General features: G+C 29.0%; 1 protein-coding gene across 1 annotated transcript; it reads left to right on the forward strand.

Annotated features, from left to right (window-relative positions):
• Window positions 1-11,573: 11,573 nt before the first annotated feature.
• Window positions 11,574-15,275, forward strand: LOC135925900 (alpha-N-acetylgalactosaminidase-like). Its single transcript, XM_065461462.1, has 8 exons — window positions 11,574-11,776; window positions 11,820-11,994; window positions 12,459-12,633; window positions 12,677-12,768; window positions 12,925-13,086; window positions 13,314-13,511; window positions 13,897-14,155; window positions 15,052-15,275. Exons 1-8 carry the CDS (start codon window positions 11,610-11,612, stop codon window positions 15,195-15,197), a joined length of 1,374 nt encoding a protein of 457 aa, XP_065317534.1. The 5' UTR covers window positions 11,574-11,609; the 3' UTR covers window positions 15,198-15,275.
• Window positions 15,276-20,170: the final 4,895 nt, after the last annotated feature.

A 20,170-nucleotide genomic window follows, 5' to 3' on the forward strand; every position in this document is an offset into this window, starting at 1 on the left:
AATTATAAAAATTAAATACAAATATTGCAAAAAAATTTTTTTTTAAGGTGCCGAAAATAATTATTTATGTTTGATTTTTGTGTAAAAATAGTATTCTTTTCTTTCATTTTTAAAAAAGTATTTTTTTCTTTCATTTTTTTCTTTTTAATTAAAATTTTTACAAAACAAAAGGTTGGATTTGATATCAAATTAATTTAATCAAATAAAGAATGTAAACACTATTTTAAAAAAAATTTTTTCAGCATATAAAAAATCAAGGTGGGTAACCTTTTCTTATCACATTAAAAAAAAAAATTAAAGCATACCACAACATTTTTTTAATGACGAAAACATGGAGAGAGTTCAGGCATTTTTTTTGACAAAAAAATATACGATGGAAAATTTAAGAAAAGAATGAAGGAATAGAATGATATATTAAAAAATAAAATATCAGAAAAAAAAATAAAATATTATATAAAACAATGATAATGGTGGTAGGTAATGTTGAACATCTACATGATAAACTTAAAAAAATGAGTCATTTGAAAACTTGTATAATAAATCATTTTAATATAATTAGAAAAATTATTACAAAATTAGATATTACTACATTAGATACAAATATTTGTTACTCTCAAGACCTCAGCTCAGTTGACACTAAATTAAAAAAAAAGAGAATTATATTAAAACTTTAAACTGTTTACAATTTTTTTTTATAATATAAAACTAAGATACCCCCGCAGAGATAGAATTTTTAGGTTCCGGATTTGAAAAAAAAATACGATTTTGATTTCGGCCGAAGCTTCTTTCAAAATTTATAAACTTAAAAATTTCGTTATTTTAAATGATTTTGGCTATATTTTCAAACAGCTGAGGAGGGGCCAATATTTAGATTATGTAAATTATTTCAAAAAAATTGAAAATATAAACAGTAACTGAATAAAAGCTCCATTTATATGATTTTCCAATTGAATATTATAATTTAAAGTCCGGATTTAAAAAAATGATATTATCCCATCATTACGGGCTCAGTTTAAGAATCAGGCTAGCAGGTTTCTCTTAAAACTGTTATAAGCGTCAAGACCTTCATATAAAGGAGACCACGAGACTAGTGTTGTTAAAAAGCCCGATTTTGGTAGATTTTTAAAAACGGCCTGATTAAGATTTTAGCCAAAATATTATTGTGTAAACCTTAAGATTTAGCAAGTAGCCCGCATCTTTCGGCCACCTATGAGTAAAATCACCACACCAGGCTTACACAATATTATTTTGGTTATAATCTTAATAAGTCCGTTTTTAAAAATCGACCAGAATCGGGCTTTTTAACAACACTAAAGACAACCCAAATTGTTTTTTATTCTTATATTTTACTCAATGATCTGCAAAAGTTAAATTTTTAGGCCCGGGTTCAGTTAAAATAATTTAATTTTAAAGAGCGCATAGTGATAAGTGTAGTGTAATATAAGTATATTACTTTCACCAAAAGTATTGCTCTCTTTATTAGTTTCGATGAGATAAGGGTAATATCATCCACGATAAAAGTAATATAATATCACTTGACAATTTTTTTTATTTTTAATTTATAATGTAATCTTTTATATGAATCAATTGGCATGTATTTAAATATTCCTTAATTTTACATGATATCGAACCGTCTAAGTTGGACCGAAAACTTGGCACCACGGTGCCTAAATTAGACATGTTATATTGTTATTTTTAAAATTGAAACTATTTTTTTATGAGATGGGAATAGTATTTTTAGCCTCTTAATTAGCTACAATTCATCTAATTTTCAACTTACTCTATGGCTTATTTGGGTGAGTAAACGATAGTTATATACCTTAATGCAGGACTAAAGCATTTTTAGCCTTTGCCATTCTCCCACCCTTCCTTTTTGGCATATTAGGATATCGCCCCTTTATAGGCAATGTGTAAAAAAAAATTGGGTACATGAGATTGTATGCATTTTTTTGAAATTTAACGTCGAAAGCACATTTTTTTTACCATGAATATATATTTTATTTTTCATAAAAAAAATCTTAAATTATAACAATAAAATAAATTTACCCCAAATCAATTACCTTTATATAATCATATTCGATTAATTATTATATTATACCTTTGTAAGTGTTACTTTTATCACAGCATAAAGTGATAGATCTATATAAATTTAAATATTAAATAAAATAAGTAAATCCGATCTCAAATACATTAAAATATATTATAATTATGATAATTTAATTTTCAATTTCAATTTAAAAATATCTTTTCTATCTTTTTTTTTACAATTTTTTCCTGGAAATTTATTTGTGTTTGTTTGTATAATTTGTTCAAATAAAAAAAATATGTAAAAATTTATTAAAAAGATATTTTTCAAATATTCTTATTTTTTTTGGCTTTTTTATGACTCACCCATGGGGATGAGAAATATATTTCTCCAATATTATTGTTTCTAAAGAACTAATGTAATATAATTTTAATTTAGAAAAAACCCCCAATCCTAAAGGTTGTTAATTACTTTCGTTTCAATGATCTGCAAATTCAAGTTTAGACATTTAAAATTGTTTTGGTTGGGCATTTACAGACATCGATTTATGGACAGCCAATCGAACCTGGAGTATTTTAGAACCAGAGTGAGCTCGATCTTCCTGGTTTCGTTTAAGTTTGTGTAACAGAATTTTCACTAAATAGAGTTTGAAATTATTGAAACCGAATTTTGATTTCTCAGACTTGATTTATTCTATACAATTCTTAGTCAGCTCCATTAGCCAAAAAATCCATTAATAATGTTAAAATGCAATTAAGTGTTCTTTTTAGATATATTTTTAAAAAATTAAAAAGAAGGAAGAAAACTCAAGAGAGGGATTATAGATTTTAGATCGTTAAAATCTGGAAGTCAAAACCACAAAACTAAAAATGTATTAATCTCTAAAACTAAGCTTCAAACATTCTTAACGCGAGAAAAAATTATCAAACATCACCTTTTAGGTCATAATTTGTTAAAAAATTAGAATACATTCTCTGTACCAAGAGGATCTTAATAGATCTTCATGCATTAGCAGTAATAAACCTTTCTCTGAGTAGTCACACCGAGAGGGATGTTATTTTAATATATCAGACCTACATTAACGCTGTGAATGTATATTTCTTCTTTTATATATTATTTTAAAATGTATGTCATTTAAAAATAATTAATTATGCAAGGAGAAAAAAAATTTCCCCTTGTCCTTATTTATTATAACATTTTGAATTTGAAAAAAATTAAATTTTAACAATGTATCATTTAATTGTAAATTAAAAAAGTCATAAAAAATTTTTTTTTGGAAATTTTAATGATCCTTATTTTCTGTGAGATTTTTTTTTTATTCTTTATAAACTCTTGTAATTATAATTTAATTTCAATTATTCGGTTCATTTATTATATCATGTTGGAAGAAAATATATAAGTATTGCTAACCGGCTCTATTTTGCCAATTTTAATTTAAGATTTTAGCCAAAATAATACTATGTAAGCCTCAAGATTTCGTTAATAGATGTCCAAACTTTTCTACCATCTATGAAGAAAATCCTAAGGCTGGCATTATTTTTTGACTAAAATATTGGGATGGTCGTTTTTAAAAATCGAGCCGCTAATAGATATTGGATTTTTAAAAAAAAATTTTCACGCCTTGCCCAAATTTTTCTTAAAAAATTATCATTTTCAAGCCTACCAGGGATTCTATTTTGGCAATTTTTTTTCTATCGCGGCTTAGATTATCATTTTTGATTATTTTACGCATTGGCATACCATTTTTAAAATTTCGTTATTTTTAATTATTTTGGGATATATTTTGTGAAGTGTTTCAAAGGGGAATTGAAGATATGAACAATAAATGAATATTAAACATTATGATTGTAGGATTTTACCTCATTGATTGACAAATATAATTCTAAAAATAAAAATATAATAAAAATCGGCCCTTTTTATATTTAAAAATTTGTAAGCCCAGTCATTTGATCATGGTTGGGTTCAGGACCGGCAAGTTTCTGATTACATTTTTTTTTAATGATAAAGACTATGTTTAAATAACGGACATAATCGCCCTAAAATACCAGATATACTCTAATTCTAATTAAAAAAGTTGTTTAACAATCTTTTTAAATAATAACGCCATTTGGAAAACTTTTGATCTGCCAAAATTTCAAATCTCTCGAGTCTTCTCAAATAAAATTAAGTCACAGATTGTATGGGGAGAAACAATATAGGATGCTCATCAAAATATTGTAAAAAGTTCTATTTATATGCATGCCAATATTATCCCCCCAACTATAAAGTATAAAGGTAGTGTATTATATTAAAAAATTATACAAGACATTTTGATATAAAATTTAAATTCAACATTGCCAAATATTTGCAAATTTATGAAGACCTCATATTCTCTAAGTAGAAAACAACAGACTAAATAGATAATACCAACTAACAAAACCTATTTGACTATTCATTTACTATATCAATGACCAATTGAAATAACCTTAATCAAGCAACTCCATCTTTTTTTTATATACATCAGAAGTAACATCTCCCCAATTACAAATCCACCTTAACATCCCAACCTTAAAATTGAATTTAGCTGGCATTACAAATTGAAGCAATTATAAATTCACCTTAGCATCATCCTTCAAGATGGTTACAGCACATTATTATATCTTCAAGCATTTATGACATTTGACACTCTTTTTAAAGAGAAACAATAGAGATATAAAGTAACATCTTCTACTGCAACCACAAATTCACCTTAACATCATCATTATGTCACCCAACCTCATAAAATTGAATCCAGCAATATAACAGAATGTTGTAAAGGAAAACTCATTGGAATCTTAACAACAATTATGTACCAACAATAAATCCGTTCTATTTTCTCTATTAAATCAAACATGTCTATTCTTCAAGAGGCTTCAATTCCAAAGAAAGGGATAATTTAACTTCAAACATTAATATTCAAAAGTCTTCTCAATCCACCCAATTTAGACTCAAGGATTGCCTCCCTTTTTTTTCACCAGAAGTTATCTTACTTTCTTCTTTTTTTTTCAATACTTATTTTTAAAACTTATTAAACAACTTGTTTTTAAAAATAACTTTTAACCTTCAATTAGTTCAACACATATAATATATCAATAAATTTACATATAGACTTTTTAATATTTAACATTATAACCAATTTAACACTTATTTTATACATTCATGAATTTCCATACTGATTTATCTTATAACATTTAAATATTCAATAAATTCACCATATTTTTTTTAAACAACATTTAGCTTTCAATTAATTTAACACTTATATATATATTTATTTTTTCTTTCATTCACAACTATAATCACATATTCTCTTTTTACATGCACATTTTTTCTTTGTACACATTTATTCCTCACAATTGAACCAAATTAATTTTTTTTTCTTTTTACTTTTTCATTTATATACTCTTCAAGACTCAAATTCTCTTACATTCCTTTTTATATCCCCATTAATACAAAATAATATTTCTTCTCCCTTTCATAAACATACCCAAAATAATTTTTTTTTCTCCCCTTTTATATATTGTTTCTTTTTAACAACATTCAACATTTCAACTAATTTAACATTTACATATATATTTATCTTTTTATTCTTTCATAATCACAACTCTCTTTTTACATGCATAATTTTTTTTATATTTGTACACATTTATTCCTCACAATTGAACCAAAATCTTTTCTTTTTTTTTACTTTCTTATATATATATTCTTCAAGACTCAAATTATCTTACATTCCTTGTAATATCCCCATTAATACAACATAATTTTTCTTTTCCATTTTATAAACATACCCAAAATAATTTTCTTTTTTTCCCCCTTTTATATATGTTCCTCAGTCTTTCAATCTTTTATTTACTTTAACCATTACATTTATTAAAACAAATAACCAACCTCTATCAAACACCAACCAACCCCAACAACCTTTATGCCCATTCTTTCCTCTCATATTTAATAACCTTATCTTTACAACATCATTATTCTCTGCAGATTATTTCTTCCTAGTCTCTGTCACATCCCCATTCTCAACACAACAACCTTTCTTTATCCACATAATGGTACACTGTCCCGCATGCTCTAAAAACATAAAAATCACCAAACCTGGCCTCTTCACCAAACACAAAACCAATGGCATCGTTTGTCCTGAGTCCGGGAAGCGTCCTTCTCCTCCCTTCCTAAATCCCCTTTCCATTTTTTCTACTCACAGCCACTCCTCCACCTCACCCAACAACGTCCACATACCAACCACATCAAACACATTTATTCCCCTCCAACCAACCACCCATGGCGACATCATCAACTTCCTAAAATCCGACAAACCTCCCATTATCTCTAGAATTCCCAAAGGCTCCAGAGTACAAGTAGCCAAAGCCCTCTCCACATGCCTTCAATCATTATTAAATAACTTCTCCTCCCTTGATCATTGGCTCAAACTCTTCACATTTTCCTTCACGACTCTCCAACCTCCTAATCCAGAGATTCAGAAATCTCTAACCCAACAAATTAAAGACGCAACCTTACATCCCCTCACCCTCACAACCACAACATCTTCTCATGTACCCAAAAAACTTTCCAGCCTACAATTAAAGGCAAAGTTAATTTCCAACAAAATTAACAACCTAAACATCAAATCAGCTCTTCGCTTAGTAGCCTCTGATGATTCATTTGCCACTAGTAACGAAGAAAATTTCAACAAACTCAAACTAAAGCACCCCCCTCCCCCGGAGTTGATTTCATACCTCCACCTCCTCCCAATATTTTCCCTTCTGATTTCACCCCCGCCGAGGTGCGCAAATCTATTCTATCCTTCCATCACGACTCTTCTCCCGGTTACGATGGGCTTCGTCCCATCTTCCTCCAGGATCTCACATCCCCCCTCATAGTCAGCCAGGTCCCAATTTTACAAAATTTAACAACATTTTGTAACAAAATAGCACACGGCCTCGTTCCCGAGTCCATCAGACCACTCTTATTCGGTGCTAAACTAATCGCACTCGAAAAACTTAATAAGGATATCCGCCCAATTGCAATCGGAACCGTATTTCGCCGTCTTGTCGCTAAGCTAATATCTTCCAAAATTAAGGATAACGCTGCCTTAATTCTAGCACCTCATCAACTTGGAATCGGCATCCAAGGAGGCTGCGAAATAGCCACACACGCTACTCGTATCCATCTCCAAACCAACCCAAGTAACGAAATCCTCGTTAAAATTGATTTCTCTAACGCCTTCAACTCCATTCGCCGCTCTCACTTTCTCCCACAAATATACCATTCATTCCCCACCTTTTCCCAATTCTTCCATTCTTGCTACTCCATGCCATCTCATCTCCAATTCAACAACTATTTACTTTCATCATCTGAAGGGATCCAACAAGGCGATCCTTTGGGGTCGATACTTTTCTGCATTGGAATCAACGAAATGGTCAAAAACATTTCTTCCAACTGCAATCTCCCACTGCATACTTGGTACATTGATGACGGAATACTCTGCGGTCCCCCTAACGAGGTTGCTAAGGCACTCACCATCATCAAAACACATTCCCACGCTATCGGCCTCTCACTCAATGAACAAAAAACTGAGATCTGCCCATTTCATTGCTCCATCCCATTCAACCACAACTTCCGCACAACCGAACTCTCATCCCTCAGTCATCTCGGCTCTCCAGTCGGTGGCCTGGAATCCATCAATCACTTCTTCACTAACGCATCATCCAGCTTACTTCATTTCAAAAACATCTCTAAGTTTCTCCCTCCCCATCAAGCTTTCTCCTCAAAAACTTTTATTACATTCCTAAAATTCTCTACGCCCTTCGATCCACCTCAATTTTCAAATTCCCCGACTCATTAAAATCTTTTGAAATCTCCGTCAAATCTCTTGCCGAAGAGATCCTTAATCTCCGATTTAACCATAATTCATGGTTACAAGCATCACTTCCATGCAAGCTCGGGGGTATCGGCTTACGCTCACCTCTTACTCTTTCCATCAGTGGTTTCATCGCCTCTCGTCTTTCATCCGAATTACACATTAGCCAGCTTTCCAACTTCCCTGACCCCCTATTAGCTGAAGCCCAGACCATTTGGGACAACGCACGACCCTCCTCATGTTCACAGAGAGACTGGGATATTCCACTCAACGAAGGCTCCGTCGCTTACCTAAAATCGAGCCTTCATGACGACGATCTCACAGTTTTTCACCAATTGAACCAAGGTTCTGGTCACGAGTTTCTGGAAACCATACCCTCCAACAACCTCGATTTGTTGCTCACTGCTGACGAGCTAAGATTTGCTATTGGACTACGGCTCAATTGCGAAATTGTTCTTCCGTACCAATGCAAACATTGCGAAACCAGCGTTGACAGCAAGGGTAGGCACTGCCTCCATTGTCGCTTTTGTCGTGGCCGCTTTTCACGGCACACCAAATGCAACGACATCATTTTACGTGCCCTCAAATCAGGAGGCATTCCATCTAGACTAGAACCAACCGGAATTTTCAGAACCGACGGAAAACGTCCCGATGGAATGTCCTTGATCCCCTGGTTAAGGGGTCAGCTCCTGGTTTGGGACTTCACCTGCATTGACCCAAATGCACCTTCTAACCATAACGTCGATGCCCTCGCCCTTGCTGAATCCCGCAAAACCATAAAGTACAGTTCCTTAGACCCTTACTTCTTATTCATACCCATCGCCTGCACCATTCTCACCACCTTCGGTAGCAAGGCTCAACGTTTTTTCAAAGATTTAGGCAAACGGATCCGCGAAAAAACCGACCAGCCAAAGGAATCCCTCTTCTTACGCCAAAGACTTGCTACCGCCATCATTCGTTCCAACTATCTAAGCTTCATCTCTTCCATTGAATAACCTTCCATTTTCCAAGCTTCATTTTTTTTATCCCCTATCCTTTCCCGTAAATTATATTTCTACAATTTTTCACCTTTATTTATTTTACCTTTTTAAAAAATTAATTATTTGCTAATATATTTTGACATCATATCATATCAGTAAATATTCAAATAAAATAAAAGGAAATTTAGATAGAAATCTTTTATTTCTTATTCCAATTAGCTAGTAAATCATCATACTAAATAAAAAAAAAATTTCTTTCAATATAAAATAATTCATATCCTGTCTTATAGCTTACATAATGGGGACATCTATTTAAATGTTGTTTTCCCTCCTCCTTTCTAAAATTTAAACAATATTAATGGTGAAATTAAATTCATAGAGAGAAGAAATTTAGTGTTATCTGTTATATTTATATGTGTTATTAATCAAAATTTTGTGTAAAAATAATAGGGGGTTGGTTCTGTATTAATTTCGCAAATGTCCCAAACTAGAGGTCTGCATTGCACAGGTTTTTAGCCCACAAGCTGGCCCTCCAATATTTAAAAAAATTTAATCCACCCGCCTAACCCGCCCATAGTTTTAAAAAATATACCCACCCACCCATGAGTCTAAAACTCTTTACCGCCCGCCTGCCCGCGCATTAGTCTAAAATTTTTTACCCGCCGCCCATTATATAAAAAAAATTCTTAACCCATGTCGCCCATAAAATTTAAATAGCTCATTCTTTATAATTTTTTTAAAATTTAGTTTAAAATATAGTTTCAGCGCTACACCTCTACAAAAAAGTTTTATAATTTAGGAAATTGCTATATTAAACGAAAATAAAATATTTAATTTAAATTAAGGCTAAGGAATTAATTTGATTTAATAAAATATTTATATAAAAAATATAAATATAAAAATAATATTTATTGTTATTATTTCTAATTATAATGCAAAAATAGTAATGAATCCACATTTTATGGATTCTCGTACGTTCCTTTTTTTCTATAAACCTTCCAGCAATGTTATTTCATCGTTCAGAAGAAGCACTGGTTAATCTTGATGATAAATCTTTTTTTTGTCGTTTCCACCAAAGTAGAATATCCAATTGAGTATACTACTTAAGTGAAATATTTAAATAAAAAGTGAAACCATTAATAATAAATAAATAAAAGTAATTTAAATTAATTGTTTATAGATTGTGAGCTCAAACTAAACTTAGTAGCTAAAATCTTACTAAATTATAAAAAACTCGCTATTTTATGATTTAAATATTTTGTTATGTCATTAGGTAAGGTGCTTTCCTCTGTAATAGCCACATCTTCCTATCTGTTGTTGTTTAATTTTGACGTGGATACTATGAATTTCAGACATTACATTTATAATTTAATACCTTTAATTGAATTCTCTTTGCTTTTGGAAAAAAGGGTAAAATGATATTTTCATCCATGTTGATGTTATCTGTAGCACAAAAATACCTCTTAGATTTAAAAAAAGGGCTTATAAATGAGTCCTGCCGAGTCGAACATCCTAACCACAGTATTATTCAGATGTAAACCTAACATCTTCCACAATATATATAGGACTTAGAAGGATTTAAAAACTCATAAATAGTTGTGTAACAATTATAATCATATCTAATATCAATTATATAAATAGTTTGGTTCATTTCAGCACGATTAATTTGAGTCCTTCACTCGTGGGTCATTTACAATACCCTTCGTAGGTTTGAACTCAACAGAATAATCACATCTCTTGTATTTATTGTTTGGGCGCCCCCATATACGTTTACCTTTAACTTCAAATTGTTTTTTTCTCGATATATGACTCTCTCTCTTCGACATGACAAAACCGACCCAATTTTATCTTCTTAACCTGAATTAGGCTGATTATCAGCGCCTCCCTTAGGACTCATATAGATTCACAAAGAATCAATCTACGCATTCTAATTTTCACTGATACAATAACCTTTTCCTCTACTTTTATGTAGAATGGCCTATAACTCATTTAATAAGTCGGTCTAATAACTAGGAGCAGTAGGGTCACTAGGGGGAGCGTACAGGAGTTCGAGTTTCCTGAAAAATTTGAAGAGCCCTCTTAATATTTTGAGAATTTTTTTTATACAAAGGTTGGAAATGTTAACTAAAAAAAGGTCATTTAAAAATAAATTTTTTTTTGAGTCTCCTGAGATTGTTAAGGGTAGTGACCTGCTGGCGAATATCATACTCTTAGGATACAATCTCATGCTTCTATTTTAAAGAATTCTACCCATAGATCTCAATTTTAATTAAGCAATTTTAGATTTTTACATTAATCTCCAATTTTCCCCTACTCTGCATCAATTCTTCCTTTTCGAAAAAATTCCCCTCCAGTTTCTAATTGTTTAAGGTTTAAATTTTAGAATTGTAATTAATTACATATGTCATTGCACATGATCTAATATTTGATTGAAATAAATTATTTCAAATTCTTACTTAGTGTTGTTAAAAAGTTAGATTTGGGTTGATTAGGTAAAATAATATTATGTAAGCGTCGAGATTTGATAAATGTCAAAGAATTTCTGCCAGCTATAAGCAAAATCTTTAGGCTTACATAATGTTATTTTGGTATATAATGCTTAATCGGGCCCTTTTTTAAAATCTACCCGAATCAGGCTTTTTAACAACATTACGCGAGACCATTCCATTTGACCATTCACATTGTGAACAATTGGATCAGGAGTTTAATAATCTATCCTCCATATGTTATAATGGGGAAAATAAATTTTTTAAATATTTTTATCTTAATCTTAATTGATTTCCAAAGTATAATATGCCTTAAAAATGGATTGGCCTTAACTCCACCTATGGGTTGGATGACCTGGGAAAGATTTAGATGTTCAATTGATTGCTCAATATTTAAAGATAATTGCTTAAAGTGATACAACTTTTATTTATTTAAATAAAACTATATTATAAAGTGAAAATTTGATTATGAGCATGGCCAATCAATTGGTCAAGTTAGGCTTTAAAGATGTTGGATATGAATATTTAATTATTGATGATTGCTGGTCTTCTAAAGAAAGAGATTCCAATGGGGAATTACAAGCTGATCCTATTAGATTTCCTAATGGTATCAAATATATAGCAGATTACGTAAAATTGCTCAACTTAAATTAAATTATAAATATGTTTTATTTCAGTAGTATTGTTGGAAAGGGGGGGGGGGTGCAGATTCTTGATTCACCTGATAACTTTGGAGTGAAAAATTTTGAATTCTTTTTTGCAAATTTTGATTAAAATTATTACAATTTTTGTTGACTAATTTTAGATAAAAGTTGCTGTTTTTTCATTTTAGGGTGGAATTATTATTTTGTGCCAATTTAAAATTTTGTTAAAAGGTTACTCTAAAGCTAACAAAGTGAATTCCACCACTATTTGTTCAGGTCCATAGCCAAAACATTTTAATTGAGGGGGAGGGGGGAGTTTAATTGGGAACCATTTTTTTTTCAAAGATTGAGGGCCAGGAATTATATTTTTGAGGAGGAGGGTGGAGCGAGGTTGACTATATGGGGCTTATTTTATAAATTATTTAAGTTATATTGATTTAATACATAAAGATACACAGCAAAGGGCTTAAGTTTGGTATTTACTCAGATTTTGGTATCAGTACATGTCAAAAATATCCTGGAAGTGAGTTTTATATAAAAACAGATGCTGAAACTTTTGCAAAATGGAATGTTGACTATGTAAAAATGGATGGATGTTATGCTGATCCAGGACAAATGAATGATGGTTAAAATTATCTATTCATTGATGCTGTAATTTTTTATGTTAGGTTATCCAGAGTTTTCAAAATGGCTAAACAAAACTGGCAGGCCCATTGTATTTTCATGTAGTTGGCCTGATTACCAAAGTGACAGTGCTAGGGTATATATATATATAATTAACCAATATATTTTAGTATTTGTTATTATGAAATTTTGGCTTTTTCAATATAAATATTTAATTTTATCTGAAAAACTTAATTTTTATCTAACAAACAATAAATTAATAAATAACTCAAATTATTTAATAAATTTTAAGGCAAACTACTCTTTCATATCAAATTACTGTAATTTATGGAGAAATTATGCTGATATTCAAGATTCCTGGAATAGTGTACAATCAATAATCAAATTTTATGGTGATAATCAAGACACCCTAATACCAGCAGCAGGTCCAGGTCAATGGAATGACCCTGATATGGTTTTAATCTTATTTTTATGTAGACTACAGATCTTATAAATCCAAAATATTTCCTAACCATAATGTCTCTAGTTACAAATTTAAATTTCTGGTCCTCATTATTTTAAACAAACTAGTTGATTTTGACTTAATTGAGGCCAAGGTTGTTCATTATATTATGATACTTAACTCAAACAAATCGTATTGTATATAAATTGTTTCTTAAATAATCCAGAATTTTTTTTAAGTTAATAATAGGTGATTTTGGACTGAGTTATGAGCAATCCAAAACTCAAATGGCCTTTTGGTGTTTGCTCTCAGCCCCGCTAATCATGTCAAATGATTTGAGGCGTTTGGATGATAAATTGCTCAAGATTTTGTTGAATCCTATAGCCATAGGGATAAATCAAGATCCTCTAGGATTACAAGGAGCCAGAATGCTTCAGGTAAAAATAAATTTTTCGTGGTTTGAAGTTTTTTATTTGATTAATATTTAATGGTATCGAAATCGACATGTTGTATATATATATATATATCAATATCATCACTTAAAAGAAACTTTGGTGTGCTTAGGAGACCTAAATTTTATTATTGCACACCTAAAGGATATGAGCTAATAACCGTTTTCAGTATTCATTTAACATAAATTGTTTAGTGAGACCTGATCTATGTGTCAACCCCTCCCCTCTCAAGAATGATAAGATTTAAATTTTTTTGAAATATAACAAAAATTTATCTTATAGAGTTATACTATAATTTGATTATCCTTCATACATAATATGCATTATCTATAATTTTAGGTATATATAGTTATCATTAATTTTTATTTAGGATCATAATCTGGAAGTATGGCTAAAACCAATTAAACCATTATCTCCAACCAATAATTACTTAGACCATGTTGCTATCATAATTTATAATTCTGGAGATAGTGGTGCTTTAAGGTCTTACATTTTTAGTCCTAAACATTTCCGATTAGATAGGCCGAATGGATATCGAATGCTCAACATTTTCGAAGATAGTAATCGTTATATTGCCTTAAACCCCTACACTGGTGCTATCAATCAAAACAAATTTAAACTAGACCATGGTATTTTTTTTAAACTTATTTATTAATTTTCCAAAAAAAACAATAAACATAGTCTTTGGAGGTGTACTGGCACAACTTTCATATAAAAAACTGATCTAATACTAATCAAAATTTAACGTCTCATTTATACTTTGGCAATTGTTATGGCTCTCTAAATATTTTTAAATCCTTTTCTTGTTGCAAATAATTAACAAACAAAATAAATTGAATATGGTTCCTTTTTATTTATTAGGAAATTATGTATAAAATAAAAAGATATGATTATTAATACAAAAACCAAAAACATTGATTATATTGGTTTGGATTGGATTTAAAAAAAATATTGATCTGATCTAATTTTTTTTTAAAAACCGGTCCCGATTAGATATTTAATATCGGCACAGCCCTAGTATATACAATTAATTTGAAAAAAGGAAAATTTTTTTATTTACCATAAGACACTGAATGGTTAGATCAAATCGATATTAAAAATTCAGTATTTCCTGAATAATATAAATTTGGTAATGCTTAATATTTAAATTTTAAAAAGGAAATGGCTAAGTAGACTATGTTATGCTTAGCTTGAAATAAATATAAAAATTTACAACTTTTCTAATAAAATGCTTAGTAGAATTGATAAGATAACTTGGTGAGATTACTTAGGTCTCGGTTCATATCCCGATCGACACTTATAGGAATAACAGTCGAGAGAATTCAGATGCCTAATTGATTAAATATATATTAAAAAATGGAGAGGATAATATCAGGATTATTTTAGGGAAGTTACAATTATGATGAGGAGTGTTAATTTTAATGGGGTGGTAAAGCCTTGACAAAAAAAAACAATATGAAATAATTATATATTTGAATAAGGACAAATTTTATATTTATAAACATACATATTTTCATACAAAAAGATTATCAAATTCTATTTCCCGATAGCAACGTAACATTTTTTTTGCCGCCTGGCGGAGTCACTTTTATAACACTTCATGCGATTACCACCAAAGAATTTTTGTCAAATATTGTATTTAAATTTATTTCATCTGGCATAAATCAATAAAAATTTAATTTATATATATATTTTTTATATATATTTATATTTATATAGTAGTGCAAACAAATTTCAATATATAATTATATTAATAGAATATTAATAATACTATTTGTTTATATATTCAATATGATTTATTTTTATAAATTAATTTGGTACATGGGCATACGTTTGTATGATCGGAGTGTAGAAAAAAAATATGAATAGCTGTTGATCATATATTAAAATTTATGGTTATAAAATGATTATACATCAATGCACACTTAAAATATTAAACAATTGTAGAAATATTAATTAAATTAATGGGTAATGATGATTCTCAACTGGTCTAAAGATAGCTATATTGAAAATAGGATCATTATTTCATTGGCAAAAATAAAAGGTCGTCATATTTACCACTCAATCATAAAATTATCATATACCTGCAAGCTCGTAATATTGTGTCATAACTAAAAATAAATAACATATGCCTAATAATATTTTTTTTTGCAAAACACAGGTCAGGCTGAAAATTTTAAATTAATATTATATCAATTGTAAGATTATATGATTGATATTTTTTATTACTTCTTTTATTCTTAATTACTTTTTAAAAAATTTACAAATCTGGTAGTAAAATGATAAGGAATGAAAAAAATGGAACGCGTTCAAATTCATAAACGTGTTAGTATTCATTCGTATCAAATTTTTTTTATTTAATATCTAATATAAATAAATGCATAATACAATAAATAACACTATGTCGGCCTTTAGATATAATATTTGTATTTTGTAATTGAAAATATAAAATGCGATTTAAAATTAATATTGTTAATTAAAAAATTTCTATTAATTCATGCATAGTGTTGTTAAACGGCTCGTTTTGAGCCGATTTTTAAAAACGGCTAACTCAATATTTTAGTCAGAAAAATATTGTCTAAGCCTAGAGATTTCGATAATATATGTCTAGACCTTTGTTCCTTCTATGAACAAAATCTTCAGGCTTGCGTAATATTTTTCTGAATAAAATAATGAGTTAGCCGTTTTTAAAAATCTGCTCAAAAAGAGTCATTTAACAACACTACATGCAACGATTGTTTTTCAAAATTTTTATCCACTTTATAGTGAAAACTATCAATGTGGGGAGGGTATTGCGGTTTTAAATTTGGTGAACAAAGGTTATATAGGAAATTTATTGAAAATATGTAATATTTATCTTTTATTTTAAAAATTTAGATATCAACAGAATATTCTACTAATTCTTCGTCAGAATAGATGCTGTGATTCTACATTTCTAGGTTTTTTTTTACCAGTTTCTTTAAATGTGATACTAGTTTATATTTAATTATTTTATTCTGTTAAACCTTATCCAAGGCCAATATAATTTTACCGGTAAGGAGGAATATTGTTCACACCCTAATGGGGATAGAGCATTTTGTGCAGTTTGTTATAAAATCAAAGAAACCAATAAAATATACGAATTTTTGTTTAGTTATAGAAACACACCACATATAAAGAGTAAACAAGCGCATGCATTATAAATAACTGATAATTTATTTAGTTTATAATAACTTAAAATTTTGTAAATTTAAAAAAATGAATAACAATATTTTATGTCGAAACTCGAATCAATGGCATTTTTGCGTTCCTCCTCTGTTTTCGTTTTGGCCAATAAAGATGTTTCCAATATGTTCTAACGTTCCGAAAGGCGTTCCTAAAAAATCATGCTTTGTTTCTACTTTATTTATTTTTTTTTTAAGAAATGATTTTTAAAAAAATATAAAAAAAATTTACATATAAATTTATATTAAAATATCACATGAAAAATATTAAAAATTAACAAACAAATTAAATTTAAAAAAATAACGTATATACAAAAAAAATTAAAAAGGAGAATGATGTGAATAATTCGGGCCAATAATTTTTATACATTAAATAATTGGACCGAATACAAATTTTTACACTATGTAGTATTTATGACATTTTCTAAAAAATAATCATTTATATTTTTGCAGTAGTATTAGCATATTGACTGTAAAAAAACACCCTTCAACTATAATAATATGATTATCCATATACAATACTAATTTTTAATAAAAAGGTTAAAATTATTTTAAATATGAATATAATTTAAGATATTAAATTTTTAATATTATTTAACGCAACACTTCAAAACTATTCCGGAAATCCTGTTCTTTTCATGTTCAATAACATTTCAGTTTCGTTCCATTATATTAAATTAGATAGTGGTGATATAAATATATCAAAAAGTATATTTTAATTAAAAATTTATCAAATTCTACGAATATTCAAACATCTTGTCTTCGACTATGAAGCTTATGCAATTACCCTTATCAAAACTAATCTCTTCTTAAGAAAAAGCCACAATTGGGGTATCAGTGACAGTGAGCTTGCGGATGAAGAGTTCTTATTACCAGAGTAAAATTTTCAAACCGTAATCATAACCGAATCATTATAAGAAATTTTCAAAAGAAGAGAACAATCGTTATAAATACTTTTGAGGCGGTTTATTAAGGTTATCGAAATTATGTATTTTTATTTTACATGACTGGCATAATTTAAATATTATAAAAAGTATTAGTGCAAATTTATATGGGGCAATGTTTTGTCAATTAACAATTTATTTCTTACATCTATTTTATAAAAAATTAATAAATCCAACCTATTTTCTTTAATATTTCTTTGGTTTATATTTTTATTAGATTATTAGGACTAAATTATAATTAATGATTTTTAAAAATTAAAAAATTATAAAAACTGGAATAAATCGCTAAGGACCGATATAAATTCCTCAAAATAATCGGAATGGAATTAAGTAAAACTAATGGAACTGAATAATTATACTTATCGGTTAAACTTTCTGGTTATTACTTAAAAAACGATAGGGCCAGCTTTCAAAAGTGGTGTAATTGAGATGAATATGTAGTTATTCGAAATTTCGTGATATTTAGTAATTAAATCTGCTTTTCAAATATCGAGGGTTTGGTTTGAGGAAGCCAATGGTTGATACATCAATCCGAAAAGATCGGGCCTAGAATAAGAGATATTTCAAATTCAGCTCTCGTAGCAAGATCGAGTTATCCACGGTGTCTAATGATTCGACTGTTATAAAACCGTCAATGAAGGTTGTCCATTCCCTCGATTAGCAAGCTGCAATCTAAGCAGGTAAATAATGGTTATTAAGCAGTTTAAACGGGTACCAATGAAAATAACTTGGATGTGCTCATTTTGGTTTAATTTTAAATGTAATTTGTTCGTTTAAATGACTTGAAGAAACTCGTATCTCGGGCTGGTTTAATAGGTATTCAATGACCTATCTAATAATGTTCAATTCTTTTGAACAAATAGAATAATTTACTACTAATATTTGTGCGAATAGTAATATATACCATTAATATATATACGAATATAAAATATACTATTCTTGATATATAATTACGCACAGCAATTTGTTCAAAAGAATTGAATAGGAATTACTCGATCGTTTTTAAATAGGCCCACCAAATTGAATAAAGAACAATCAGTTTTGATATCTGGATAAGAATTTTTAGAAACTGATTGCAATTTAATGCCTATCCTAAACCTTCCGTTTAAATTGAGTAAGGTTGGTTTTAATCCGAATCTTTCTCTAAATGATGGTTTTCTCAAGAAAAAAATAAAGTTATAAAAATGACAATTGGTTATGCTTTAGCTTAATAGACTACTGAAAATGGAAGTTCTCAGGAAGAAATCGGAGGGTGATAAATGCATGAACCTTTTTTCTATGGAGTGAGCAGAGGTTTTAAGTGGGCGAGATTTTAATCTACTCGCCTGTCACCATACTTATTGAAAAATTTTTTTAACCCGCCCATTTATGATTTTCAAAAATATTTGCTTTCAGTCATTTTTGATTATCACATTCCCGCCCATGTGTTTTCAAAAAATTTGCTCGTTTGCACGCTATTTCATATTTCATTATGATAAACATTATTTTAATTCTCTAGCTATATTGTCTTTATTTATTTTAAAAATCTTAACAAATCATTAACTTTAGATATTTAAATCTAACTATGGTACAACAAAATATAATTTTCTTTTGTTATTAATATGTGAGAATAGCCGCTTAGCCTACTTTGAATAACTATTAACAACGCTAATACCAATTCAAAGTGCAAACAAGAAAACCAAGAGTAAAAAAATGCTTATAATTTATAACACACTATTAATTATAATGGTACTCCTTTATATATTTTAAAAAGAATAATTTTAATTATTACTCTACTGAAAATTATCAAAAAATTGATGATGTAAGAGTTATTTTTTGGAACATGTATAAAATTAAAGTTCTCTATTTACAAATGCTACATTATTATAGTATATTGTGTTTGGCATGAATTTAAGTTTGTTAATAGAATGTCTACCTCTTGTAAATTACATTAAAAGAGATAACAAAAAATTATTTAGAAATTAGTTTTATATGTAAAATAATCACTATTATGTACTTATATATATAGATTTGGTCGTGTCGCAATATTATTGCATTATAATAGTTGTATAAAAAAAGAATTAAATTATTTTTTGCTGCAATATATTTTGCCCTATATCATTTAAAAATTTAATTGATAAAGTCCCAATAAATTTATCTTACCCATAATCTTTCTCCCTTAAATGTCTACCCCCTGAAATAAACTGCACTCCCCACTACTCATGTAGAGGCTGCCCACCCATTAATCAAAGATTTTTTGATGAAACATTTTCAGTAGTTGTTCATTTTCACATATATAAAAACTAAATTTTTGATATTTCGATTGGTATTAAAATAATTATATTTTCATTTAGGATATATGTTTGTTAAGATTAAGATTTGAAAATGTAACATTATGAATGCTATAAAATCAAAGTAGCGTTGATACAAAGAAAACCTGTCAACTACAGTATCATTTGTATAATAACACCATAATTTAACAGCGCTGCATATTAAATTTTTTTTTTCAATATAGCTA

The sequence above is a fragment of the Gordionus sp. m RMFG-2023 genome, chromosome 3, assembly GCF_954871325.1.
Source record: "Gordionus sp. m RMFG-2023 chromosome 3, tfGorSpeb1-WG-v2, whole genome shotgun sequence".
Lineage (NCBI taxonomy): Eukaryota > Metazoa > Nematomorpha > Gordioida > Chordodea > Parachordodidae > Gordionus > Gordionus sp. m RMFG-2023.